This window comes from Protobothrops mucrosquamatus, unplaced genomic scaffold (genome assembly GCF_001527695.2).
Source record: "Protobothrops mucrosquamatus isolate PMUCROS unplaced genomic scaffold, P.Mucros_1.0 scaffold4225, whole genome shotgun sequence".
Lineage (NCBI taxonomy): Eukaryota > Metazoa > Chordata > Lepidosauria > Squamata > Viperidae > Protobothrops > Protobothrops mucrosquamatus.
The window spans coordinates 71,309-83,543 of record NW_015390145.1 but is presented as its reverse complement, the minus strand read 5'-3'; the positions used below and the strand labels follow the sequence as shown (position 1 = coordinate 83,543).

The 12,235-nt window shown below is 38.0% G+C and overlaps 4 gene segments (V, D, J or C); all 4 read right to left on the bottom strand.

The window, feature by feature from the left end:
* Window positions 1-1,856: 1,856 nt before the first annotated feature.
* On the bottom strand, window positions 1,857-2,411 carry LOC107298734. The segment is given in 2 exon segments: window positions 1,857-2,248; window positions 2,332-2,411. Coding segments are annotated over 2 exon segments (432 nt in total).
* Window positions 2,412-3,571: 1,160 nt separating this feature from the next.
* On the bottom strand, window positions 3,572-4,134 carry LOC107298733. The segment is given in 2 exon segments: window positions 3,572-3,948; window positions 4,034-4,134. Coding segments are annotated over 2 exon segments (417 nt in total).
* A 3,643-nt stretch (window positions 4,135-7,777) lies between these two features.
* LOC107298731 lies at window positions 7,778-8,285 on the bottom strand (the record flags this gene model as incomplete). The annotated part of the segment is given in 2 exon segments: window positions 7,778-8,103; window positions 8,186-8,285. Coding segments are annotated over 2 exon segments (366 nt in total), but the record flags the coding sequence as incomplete, so codon positions are not given.
* Window positions 8,286-11,106: 2,821 nt separating this feature from the next.
* Window positions 11,107-11,550, bottom strand: LOC107298730. The segment is given in 2 exon segments: window positions 11,107-11,423; window positions 11,511-11,550. Coding segments are annotated over 2 exon segments (357 nt in total).
* Window positions 11,551-12,235: the final 685 nt, after the last annotated feature.

Below are 12,235 nucleotides of genomic sequence, written 5' to 3'. Positions count from 1 at the left end.
GCTTCAGATTCACTTACTCTCACTGTGCCTCTTGTACAGTAATAGACTGCCGTGTCTTCAGCTTTAAGACTGTTCATTTGCAGATACAGCTGGCTTTTGGCATCATCCCTGGAGATGGTGAAGCGTCCCTTCACTTTGTCTGAGTAGTAAGTGCTAGATGTACCCATGTATGTAATCCATTCCAGTCCATTCCCTGGAAACTGTCTCATCCAGCCCATGTTATAGCTGCTGAAAGGGAATCCAGAGGCTTGGCAGGAGAGACGGAGGGACCCTCCAGGTCTTCGCAGATCTCCTCCAGACTCCACCAACTGGACTTGAGACTGCACACCTAAAAAGAATTTGTTTTTTTAATGAGATCTCCTGCATACAGGAGCAGAACATGGAAATAAAAGATATAGTGGAAATCATTACCTTTGAGGACTACTAGTAAGGACACAAGGTTTAGCCACATTTTTGATGGTTCTAATGAATGGAAAAGGGACAGGAGAGGATTCATGAAATATCACAAGGTTTATGATTCTGGGTGTTGTCTGAAAAGGGAAATTATGGGGCTCCTTTAAAGGGGAAATTGTGCCTTTACATATCTGTTTACATATCTGTTGGGATATAAGAGCCCCTCAGGGCATTGACAAACACACTTCTGTAAACGTCACTTCCATGTGCATTTTTCAATTAAAATTCCAGTCCTAAGAAAAGGTTGGGACCATATTTTTTTTGTGAGTTAATAGGAAAAAGGGGCAGTTTGCTGCACATTAACTAACAGAAAAGACTGAAAAAGTTCAGCCCTTCTCAAAATGATTCAAGGTAATAGAGATGAAACTAATTTACTTATTAGAGAACATATAAAAAGGCTAGAACATCAGACTTAGAATCTTTACTTACAATCTTTACTACTCCTGAACCTTTCTTTGTTTTATGAAAAATAAATGGCAGCTAAACATCAAGGAACATTGTGTCACTAGAATAGTTGGACCACTCAACTCACAAAATCAAATTTGAGTCACATTGTGACCAAATACACCCTCTTATTTGAAACAAAATGATAAATAATTCTCTTTGTATTATCCAAAACATTTTGTTTGCTCTAGGTTATCTGTCATAAAGCCAGATAGGGCTTCCCAGCAAGGACTTTGGTGCCTTGAGAAATTAAATTCTTTTGAGATCCATTAAAGAAAACTTTAAAATCTTCTGGGTCGGTGTATGTATTTGCCCCCATAATGTTTTAACTGTTTAAATGTTCAATGAATATGATAATATAAATCCTTCATTTTGTTTTCATTTTCAGCAAAGGTTTGAAATGTTTAGACAGTTTCTCTGGTGACAAAGCCCAACAATAAATTAATTGATGAAAATTCTCAGCTTCCCAGTGCACACTGTACCATCCTGAGATGTGGGATTTTCTTGAGATATTTTCAGAGAATTATTACAGAAATAAAATAAAAATGTAACTGGCCTCCAAAATATCTAATTACAGTTGTTTTACTCCTACCTCACCCCTGCACACACAATGGGATTTCATGTAGCAACATTGCCCCCCAGTGTCAAAAATGAGGAGGGGAAGCATATTCCTAATTCTACAAGGATTTTGTTTTAGTGCAGGTGTTTCCTCCATATGTGAATGGCAGTTTGGATATTTAGGAGATTCACCATGGGACTAATTTCCAGACCTCTGCTGTGATATTAAAGGACAATATTCCATTCCTTGTATTTTTTCCCCTCAAGATAGATCACCTTGTAAACAGGGAAGATGAAATAGGAATGTTAAGCCATTTTCATCATCCTATATTTTCTTACAACAAACTCTCTGATACCCAGAATAAAATATTCTGAAGTTCTCCCTAGACATTGATCAATCCTCATTGACTAATCCAGTGAAGTTGAAGAGCTGCTCTGAAGAAAGGAAGGTTCTTGTCTGGCTTCAGATTCACTTCTCTCAGTGTGTGTCTCGTACAGTAATAGACTGCCATGTCTTCAGCTTTGAGGCTGTTCATCTGCAGATACAGCTGGCTTTTGGCATTGTCCCTGGAGACGGTGAAGCGTCCCTTCACTTTGTCTGAGTAGAACTTTCCACTGGAATCAGGATAGATGCCTGCAATCCATTCCAGTCCTTTCCCTGGAGCCTGTCTCACCCAGTCCATGCTGTAGCCACCAAAGTTGTATCCAGAACCTTGGCAGGAGAGATGGAGGGACTCTTCAGGTCTTCTCACATCTCCTCCAGATTCCACCAACTGTCCTTGAGACTGCACTCCTAAGAAGAAAAGGATTTTTTTTTAAAATGAGATCACCTGCATACAGGAGATGAACATGAAACTATATGGGGGAAATAATTACCTTTGAGGACTAGTAGTATGAAGAGAATGTTTCGCCACATTTTGCTCACTCTAATGAGTGGAGGGAATTGTCAAGAGAGGATTCGGGAAATAGCACCAGGTTTTATTTACGTTGGTGGGAGTTGTCCGTAAAGGATAACCATGGGGCTCCTTTAAAGGGGAAATGGTGTCTTGATTTACATATTTATTGGGATAAAAGAGCCCCTCAGTGCTTTGACAAACACACTTCTTTGAACATCACTTGCATGTGCATTTTGTAATTAACATTGCAGTGCTAAGAAAAGGATTGGGACCCATTTATTTCTCTGTGAGTTAATAGGCGAAAGGGAAATTTTATTGTGTATTAGATAAAAGAAAAGCCTGAAAAATATACCAAATGAACCCTCTTATTTGAAAAAAGAATGATAAATAATTATCTTTGTATTATCCAAAATATATGTATTTTCTTTGCTTTAGCTTATCTGTCATAAAACCAGATAGGGCTTTCCAGTAAGGATTTTGGTGTCTTGAGAAATTAAATTCTTTTAAGATCCATTGAGAGAAACTTTAAAATCTTCTGGATTGGTGTATGTATTCACCTACATAATGTTTTAACTGTTTAAATGTGCAGTGAATATGATAAAATAATCCCGTAATTTTGTTTTCATTTTCTGCAAAGGTTTGAAATGTTTAGCCAGTTTCTCTGGTGACAAAACCAACAATAAATTGTTTGACGAAAACTCTCAGCTTCCCAGTGCACACTGTGCCATCCTGAGATGTGAAATTTTCTTGAGATATTTTCAGAGAATTATTACAGAAATAAAATAAAAACAAATCTGGCCTCAAAAATATCTAATTACAGTTGTTTTACTCCATACCTCCCCCCTGTACAAACAATGAGATTTCATGTAGCAACATTGCCCCCCAGTGTCCAAAATGAGGAGGGGAAGCATATTCCTAATTCTCCAAGGATTTTGTTTTAGTGCAGGTGTTTCTTCCATATGTGAATGGCAGTTTGGATATTTAGAAGGTTCACCCTGAAGATTCATTTCCAGACTTCTGCTATGATATTAAAGGACAATATTCCATTCTATGTTTTTTTTTTCTCAAGATAGATCACCTTGTAAACAGGGAAGATGAAACAGGAATTTTTAAGCCATTTTGGTCATCCTATATTTTCTTACAGCAAACTCTCTGATACCCAGAATAAAACATCCTGAAGTTCTCTCTAGACAGAGATCAATCCTCATTGAGTAATCCAGTCAAGTTGAAGAGCTGCTCTGAAGAAAGGAAGGTTCTTGTCTGGCTTCAGATTCACTTCCTCTCAGTGTGTCTCTCGCACAATAATAGACTGCTGTGTCCTCTGCTTTGAGTGTGTTCATCTGCAGATACAGCTGGCTTTTGGCATTGTCTCTGGAGACCGTGAAGCATCCCTTCACTTTGTCTGAGTAGAACTTTCCACTGGAATCATAATAGATGCGTGCAACCCATTCCAGTCCTTTCCCTGGAGCCTGTCTCACCCAGCTCATGCTGTAGCCACCAAAGTTGTACCCAGAACCTTGGCAGGAGAGACGGAGGGACTCTCCAGGTCTTCTCACATCCCCTCCAGATTCCACCAACTGTCCTTGAGACTGCACTCCTAAGAAGAAAAGGTTATTTTTTTAAAAAATGAGATCACCTGCATAGGGGAGCAGAACATGGAACTATATGGGGGAAATAATTACCTTTGAGGACTAGTAGTATGAAGAGAATGTTTCGCCACATTTTGCTAACTCTAATGAGTGGAGGGAATTGTCAAGAGAGGATTCTGGAAATAGCACAAGGTTTACCTTGGTGGGAGTTGTCTGAAAAGGGAAACTATGGGGCTCCTTTAAAGAGGAAATGGTGTCTTGATTTGCATATTTATTGGGATAAAAGAGCCCCTCAGTGCTTTGACAAACACACTTCTTTGAACATCACTTGCATCTGCATTTTGTAATTAACATTGCAGTGCTAAGAAAAGGATTGGACCCATTTATTTCTCTGTGAGTTAATAGGCGAAAGGGCAATTTTATTGTGTATTAAATAAAAGAAAAGCCTGAAAAATACACCAAATGAACCCTCTTATTTGAAAAAAGAATGACCTTAATTCATAATGTGGCCAAATACAGTCACTCAACTGAAACAGAATGAAAAATAATTATCTTTGTATTATCCAAAATATTTTGGTTGCTTTGGGTTATCTGGTGTAAACCCAGGCATGGCTTCCCGGTAAGAATTATACTCTCTCAGGAAGTTAAGTTATTTTGAGTTCCATTGAGGAAAACTTTGAAATCTTCTCGTTTGGTGTATATATTAGTATTTATAATGTTTTAACTGTTTTATATGTTCACTGAGTGTGATAATATAATCCTTTCATGTGGTTTCCATTTCCAGAAAAAGATCTGAAATACCTAGATCAAGGTTTTTCAACCTTTTCACCCATTGTACCACTTTTAGGATGTGGCAATACCTGAGTACCACCAGTCGCCTAGCAAGGTGTCAAAAACGTGATGACCCCCCCCAAAAGGAAAAAAAGTGATAAAGTATAGGTAGTCCTCGACTTACAACAGTTCACTTAATGACCGTTCAAAGTTACAATAGCACTGAAAAAAGTGCCCCCCAAGCCACAGCCGAGCAAGACACCTGTCTGCCTGCCCGGCGGCGCTCTTCCTCCTGTCCAAGGTTTTCATTGTTGTGAGCATTTCTGTTGGGGATTGGCAGCGGGGGTGGGGTGGGGGGTCTTTGTTTTTTATTCCACCCATCTTCTAGGTGGTTGCAGCAGGTTTTAGTCACTTCACATGACCCTGGGGCAGTGTGACCGTCATAAATATGAATCAGTTGCCAAGCATCCGAATGTAAATCACAAGACCCTGGAGATGCTGCAACATTCCAGCTGATCGGCACTTCTTCTGGGCTCAGCAGAAGCACCAGGATCAGTGCCGAGCTCCAGCTGGAGCCTGGTGCTGATCCTGGTGCTTCCATTGAGCCCTGACAGCCCCGTAGAGGCGCCGATCAGCTGGAAAGCAGCACTGATCCTGGTGCTTCCGCTGAGCCCTGACAGCCCTGCAGCTCCAGCCATCTCTCGCTCAGTCTTGTGCGGTGCTGCCACTGGATCAGCTCATTCCCCTCCCCCGCTACCACTTTTCTAGGATGGTCGCATACCACCTGCCAGGTGCCAATGTACCACAGGTGGTACCTGTACCACTGGTTGAAAAGCCCTGCTCTAAGTCACAATGAAATTAAAAACAATTTTGATGACATAAATGGACATATCTTTACATTAACCTCACAACATAAGAATTTTCAGAAAATGAAAGAATGGAGGAAAACATACAAGAAGTGACTGAAGCACTGGAACTGGAAGAGATAGTCCACACCCCAGAATCACAAAAGAAAGCTGAAGATAAGAAGAAAAGCCTGACAAAATGGATTACAGAGATACTAAAAAAATCTACAACTTGAGAGACAAAAAAAGATAAAAGAAATCAACATCTTACCTGATTTGTCTCTCCCATCCGTAACAACATCCACAAGAAAATGGCAAGACTTTTTAACTAAGTGGAATAGATGGATGAGAAAAGCCATTTGGCGAAAGAAAAAGACCAAAATCAGACCCAAGGGATTAGAAGATTGGACCTATCAGAAGCAATTTTTAAAGTTTAAGCATTTGTTTGAATATGATTAAAATATAATATGGTCTGCTCAACCAGTGACTATTGAATGGAATAGAGTTAAAAGATATTTTTTTAATGATATGAGAAATGTAACTGTCTTATCAGATGCAATTTTTAAAGATTAAGTATTTGTTGGCATATGTTTAAAATATAACATGGATTACTTAATTAGTAAATATCGAATGGAATAGGGTTAAAATGAAAAAAAATGGGGGATATAAATGAATTTTAGTTGGAGAGAGATATGTTTTTCTTTCTCTTCTTTCTAATTCTGAGTAGTATTGTATTGTATTGTATTGTATTGTATTGTATTGTATTGTATTGTATTTATTTATTTATTTATTTATTTATTTATTTATTTATTTATTTATTTATTTATTTATGTAATTGTTGGGAGAATTATTTTGAGGGAAACAGCTTAGATATTTAACCGTAAATTAATTTTGAGAAAATCTTAACAGATAAAAACAACTTCAGTTTTGTGGGGAAAAAGTCTAAATGAGAATGTTGAAAACAGGACATATAACGCAACCAAGAGGACTAACTAGAAAAGAGGTTTTTATATTGATGCTATTACTAATTGGATAAATGTTAGAAAAATGTTTATATTTAACCTCTTTGTTACGAAAATATTAAGAACTGTATTAACCTAATGTTTGCAAAAGAGAATAATATGGGAAGAAGAGAAAATCAAGGAAAACTGTTATGTAGAGTACGATATGATAGAAATTGACTATTATTGATTGTTGTGAAATGTGACCCCAGACAACATGCTGTTTACTAAGCACCAGGTTGTTAGTTTTTTTAAAAAACATTCAATTATATGTATGAAATACCTAGATAACTTTGTTATCCATCTTTTAATAAAATTTCTCAGTTTCATATTGAAGTCTCCTGCAATATAAATTTTTCTTCAAAACTTTTCATTGAATTATTACAATTTCTAGCAGAGGTTTGAAACGCCCAGACAGTTTTCTGCTACGCTAACAAACAACAATGCTACATTATTTTATAAAATTTTGCAGCTTCCTGGTGAGCATTGTATTCTCCTGACATGAAAAATTTTCTTGAAATATTTTCAGGAAATTATTAAGGACATAACAAACAAACAAACAAAAAGTTATTGAGAACTTTTCAGTGAATTAATACAAAAAGAAGAAAAAATATCACGTATCCACAATGAGACAATGTCTAATGACATTTGTTTTATTCCCTTCCCCACCCCCACCAGATGCATAGAAAATGGATTTCATGTAGCAACATTTTCCCCTAGTGTCAAAAATTGAGGAGGTGAAGCATGTTCCTTATTCTGCAAGGAAATTCTTTTGATCCAGATGTTTCCTCAATAGGTGAATGGCAGTTTGGATGTTGAGAAGGTTTAACCTGAAGTTTCATTTCCAGACTACTGCCATGAGGCTAAAGGACAATATTCCATTCCATGTTTTTGTTTTTTCCTGAACATAAATCACCTTGTAAACAGGGAAGATGGAACTTGAATTTTCAAACCATTTTCATTACCTTACATTTTCTTCCAGCAAACTCTCTGATACCTAGAACAAAAAAGTCCTGAGGTTCTCATTCAAAGGTGATCAATCTTAATTGGCTAATCAAGAGTCTGAGTATTGTACTCTCCTGAGATGGCAAATTTTCTTGAGACTCAGTGAATTATGATGGAAATAACAAAAGTCAATCCTCATTGACTAATAAGGATCTGGGACTCAGTAAAGTTGAAGAACTCCTCCGAAGAAAAGAAGGTTCTTGTTTGGCTTCAGATTCACTTCCTCTCACTGTGTCTCTCGTACAGTAATAGACGGCCGTGTCTTCAGCTTTGAGGCTGCTCATTTGCAGATACAGCTGGTTTTTGGCATTGTCCCTGGAGATGGTGAACCGTCCCTTCACTTTGTCTGAGTAGAACTTTCCACTGGAATCATGATAGATGAGTGCAACCCATTCCAGGCCTTTCCCTGGAGCCTGTCTCACCCAGTGCATGTCATAGCTGCTGAAGGTGAATCCAGAGGCTTGGCAGGAGAGACGGAGGGACTCTCCAGGCCTTCTCACATCCCCTCCAGACTCCACCAACTGGACTTGAGACTGGACTCCTAAAAATAATTTTTTTAAATGAGATTTCCCGCATACAAGAGCAGAACATGAAAATAAACTTGACATAGGGGAAATAATTACCTTTGAGGACTACTAGTAAAGAGACAAGGTTTAACCACATTTTTGCTCTGTAATGAATAGAGGGAAGTGACAGGAGAGATTTCAGGAAATAGCACAAGGTTTATGTTGGGGGGATGTTGTTTGAAAAAGGAAACCATGGGACTCTTTAAAGGGGAAATTGTGTCTCAATTTACATATCTGCTGTGATAAAAGAGCCCCTCAGGGCATTGACTAATATATTTCAGTGAACGTAACTTTCATGTACATTTTGCAATTAACATTCCAGTCTTAAGAAAAGGCTTAGGAACTTTTTTTTTCCCCTTACAGGTTAATAGGAGAAAAGCCAGTTTGTTGTACATTAACTAAAAGAAAAGCTTGAAAATATTCAGCCTTTCTCAAAATGATTCAAGGTAATATAGAATAAAGTTACTTATTATAGATCATATAAAAAGGCTAGAAGATCAGAGTTAGAATCTTTGCTACAAAACTGCTTCCTTAACTTTTGTTTATTTTATGGGACATTGAAAATACATTAAATGGCAAATATCTATGGAGGTTCTCTGTCATCCAGGTATGGTTGTTCCAAAGGTCCTTTTTCTTTTTTTTAAGAGGCAACTGGACTTTCTTGTGTTTGGACTGAGAACCTCCATAGAACTGAGAACCTCCATAGACATTTAGCGATGTACTTTGGGATGAAAACCCTTTGAAGGGTGAGAGAGTATGAATTGGATTTCCAGAAAACATTGCAGACTACAGGAACCATTTGCGCTTCAGTTTGAGAGGCAGACAACACAGACTCATCCCCAACAGCATGTGCCTGTCTTCAACAGTGAAGGGACACAGGACAGAAGGCTCCACACACATTTGCACTACTCAAGTGACCCTGGTTTCAATGACTGTCTAAAAGCAGGGGTCTCTAACTTGTGGGCTGCGGCCAGACAGTGGGCCAAAGCCTGTTGGCCAGTGAGCCATGGAATGGCTGGTGAGTGCACACATTTGTGCATGCACTCCCGCTTGCACTAATGGCCCCATTTGTGCATGTGTGGGAGTGCTAGCGCCACCGCCACCATCACACGGTCACTAGCAGCCCATTTGCAGGTGCTAGCGTCCCACTTGCATGGGTGTGCAGGCAGCACCGCCAGGAGTGTGCATGGTCTACTTGTGCATGTGCATGGATGCTGGCACTGCCATTGTACACGCACTGTTTGAGCATGCCCGAGGACACACTCATTTCTCTGGTCCTTCCTTTCCCTCCAGGCTGTCAACCCAGAAAGGTTGGTTAACTCTGCTCTAGAGGAATACAAATGAACATTTTCCTGCAAGCAATATAAATCCTTCCACTCGCTACCATCTAGTCAGAGCTGAAGAAGCTTCTTGGATGAGAAGTGAAATGTCTTCAAAAGAAAGATGAGAAAGTCCAGTTGCCTTCTGAAAAAAGAAAAAATAATACCTTTGGGACATTAAATGGCAGTTAAGCTTCAAGGAACACTTTGAATTCTAGACTAGTTGTATCCAGTCAACTCAGAAATTTAAGTCATATTGTGACCAAATACAATCTCTCAGTTCAAACAGAATGATAAATAATTATCTATGTATTATCCAAAATATTTTGGTTTCTTTAGGTTATGTGGTGTAAACCCAGACTTGGCTTCCCAGTAAGGATTATTCGGTCTCAGAAAGTTAAGTTCTTTTGAGTTCCATTGAGAGAAACTTTGAAATCATCTGGATTGGTATAACATCTATAATGTTTTAACTGTTTTATATGCTCACTGAATATGATAATCTAATCCCTTCATTTTGTTTTTATTTCCAAAAAACATTTGAAATATGTAAAAAATTTCTCTGGTGACAAAAACCAACAATTCGCCATTTTATAAAGATTATCAGTTTCATTGTGAAGATTGTAGCTCACTGAGATGTGGGATGTTCTTGATAACTTTTCAGTGAATTAATAAACTGATAAATTATTTTATTTTATACAATTTTAATCCATTTATTTTATACAAATTCTCAGCTTCCCTTTGAGTATCGTACCCTCCTGAAATGGCAATTTTTCTTGAGACTCAGTGAATTATGATGGAAATAACAGCAACAAACAAACAAACAAAAATTCTGTGGTGTCAAGCACCAATGATACATCAGGGAGTGTTACAGGATCCAGAGAAGTGAAATTTTCTTCAGTGAACTATTATGGTAATTAAAAAAAACAAAACCCCAAAAAGCAAAACATTTTTTGCCACATAGAAGAAGGGGTTAACCTATTTTCCAAAGCAGCTGAAGGCAGAAGAAGAAACAATGGATGAAACTAATCCAGGAGAGAAGCAACCTAGAAGTTAGGAGAAATTTCAGGATGTGAGAACAATTAATCAGTGGAATGATTTCCCTCCAGATGTTGTGTGTACTCCAACACTGGAGTTTTTAAGAAGAGGTTTAAAAAACCACTTGTCTGAAATGGTATAGAGTCTCCTGCTTGAGCAGGGGTTGGACTAGAAGACCTCCAAGGTCCTGTCCAACACTTCCAAAATAAGATAATTTACAATCATTCATGTTCCCTTTTGGTGCATAGTTGAATTTTATGACAACATTGTGCTTTAGGTTCAAAAGTGAGGAGAGGGCAAATCTTAATTTTCCAAGGAGATTCGTTCAGAACAAATATTTCCTCAATGCATGTTTGGATATTTAGAAATATCCTAAAGTTTCATTTCCATCCTTCCGCCATGACAGTAGAGGACTACATTCCATTCCAGTGAAGCCAAATCAATGGGTAAACAGGGAAGATGGAGTTGGAATTTTTCATTTTGTTACAGCAAACTTTTTGATACCTAGAACAAAACATCCTGAAATTCACACCAGAAAGTGGTGAAACCTCCTTGTCAAATCCAGGATTTGAGAAGTCTTAGACAAGTTGAAGAGGAAAGGAAGGTTCTTGTTTGGCTTCAGATTCACTTCCTCTCACTGGGTGTACAGTAATAGACTGCCGTGTCTTCAGCTTTGAGGTTGTTCATTTGCAGATACAGCTGGCTTTTGGCATTGTCCCTGGAGATGGTGAAGCGGCCCTTCATTTTGTATGAGTAGATTCCACTGGAATCAGTATAGATGCCTCCAACCCATTCCATAGGTTTTCCAGGAGCATGTCTCACCCAGTTCATGTTGAAGCTGCTGAAGGTGAATCCAGAGCCTTGGCAGGAGATACGGAGGGACTCTCCAGGTCTTCTCACATCCCCTCCAGACTCCATCAACTGGACTTGAGATTGGACTCCTAAAAAATAGAGGGTTTTTTTTAAATGATATTTCTTTCATATAAGAGCAGAACATGAAAATAAACTCAACACTGGGATAAAATTACCTTTGAGAACTACTAGTAAGGAGAGAATGTTTAGCCACATTTTTGCCCCGTATAATGAATGGAGGGGAATTGACAGGAAGGGTTTTAGGAAACAGCACAAGTTTGTATTGGTGGGTGTTGTCTGAAAAGGAAAACAAAAGGGCTCCTTAAAGTGGAAATTATGTCTTGATTTACATATCTGTTGGAATAAAAGAGCTCAAAGGGGATTGACTAATACATTTCGGTGAACATAACTTGCATGTACAATTTGTAATTAACATTATATTAATTAACATTAACACTGAAACCCATTTTTTTCCTGTGAGTTAATAGGAGAAAGGGCCAATTTGCTGTACATTAACTAAAACAAAAGCCTGAGATATTCTCTCACTTCTAAAAACGATTCAAGGTAATAGAGAATAAATTTATTTATTAGAAAGGATGTAATTAGGCTAGCACATCTGATGTTTACTGCAATGCTACTTCCTTAACATTTCTTTGTTTTACGGAAAACCTCACATTTATTAAATTGCAGGTAAAATTCAATATGCTCTGTTTTCTGTTCTAAACTCAGACATGGCTTCCCAGTAAGGATTATATTCTCTCAAGATGTTAAATTCTTTTGGGATCCATTGAGGCAAACATAGAAAACTTCTGGATTGGTGTATATCTTTGTATGCATTTTTTAAAAGCCTTTTTGCATGACAGCCAAATATGATAACATGTTCATCTATGTTTTCATATCC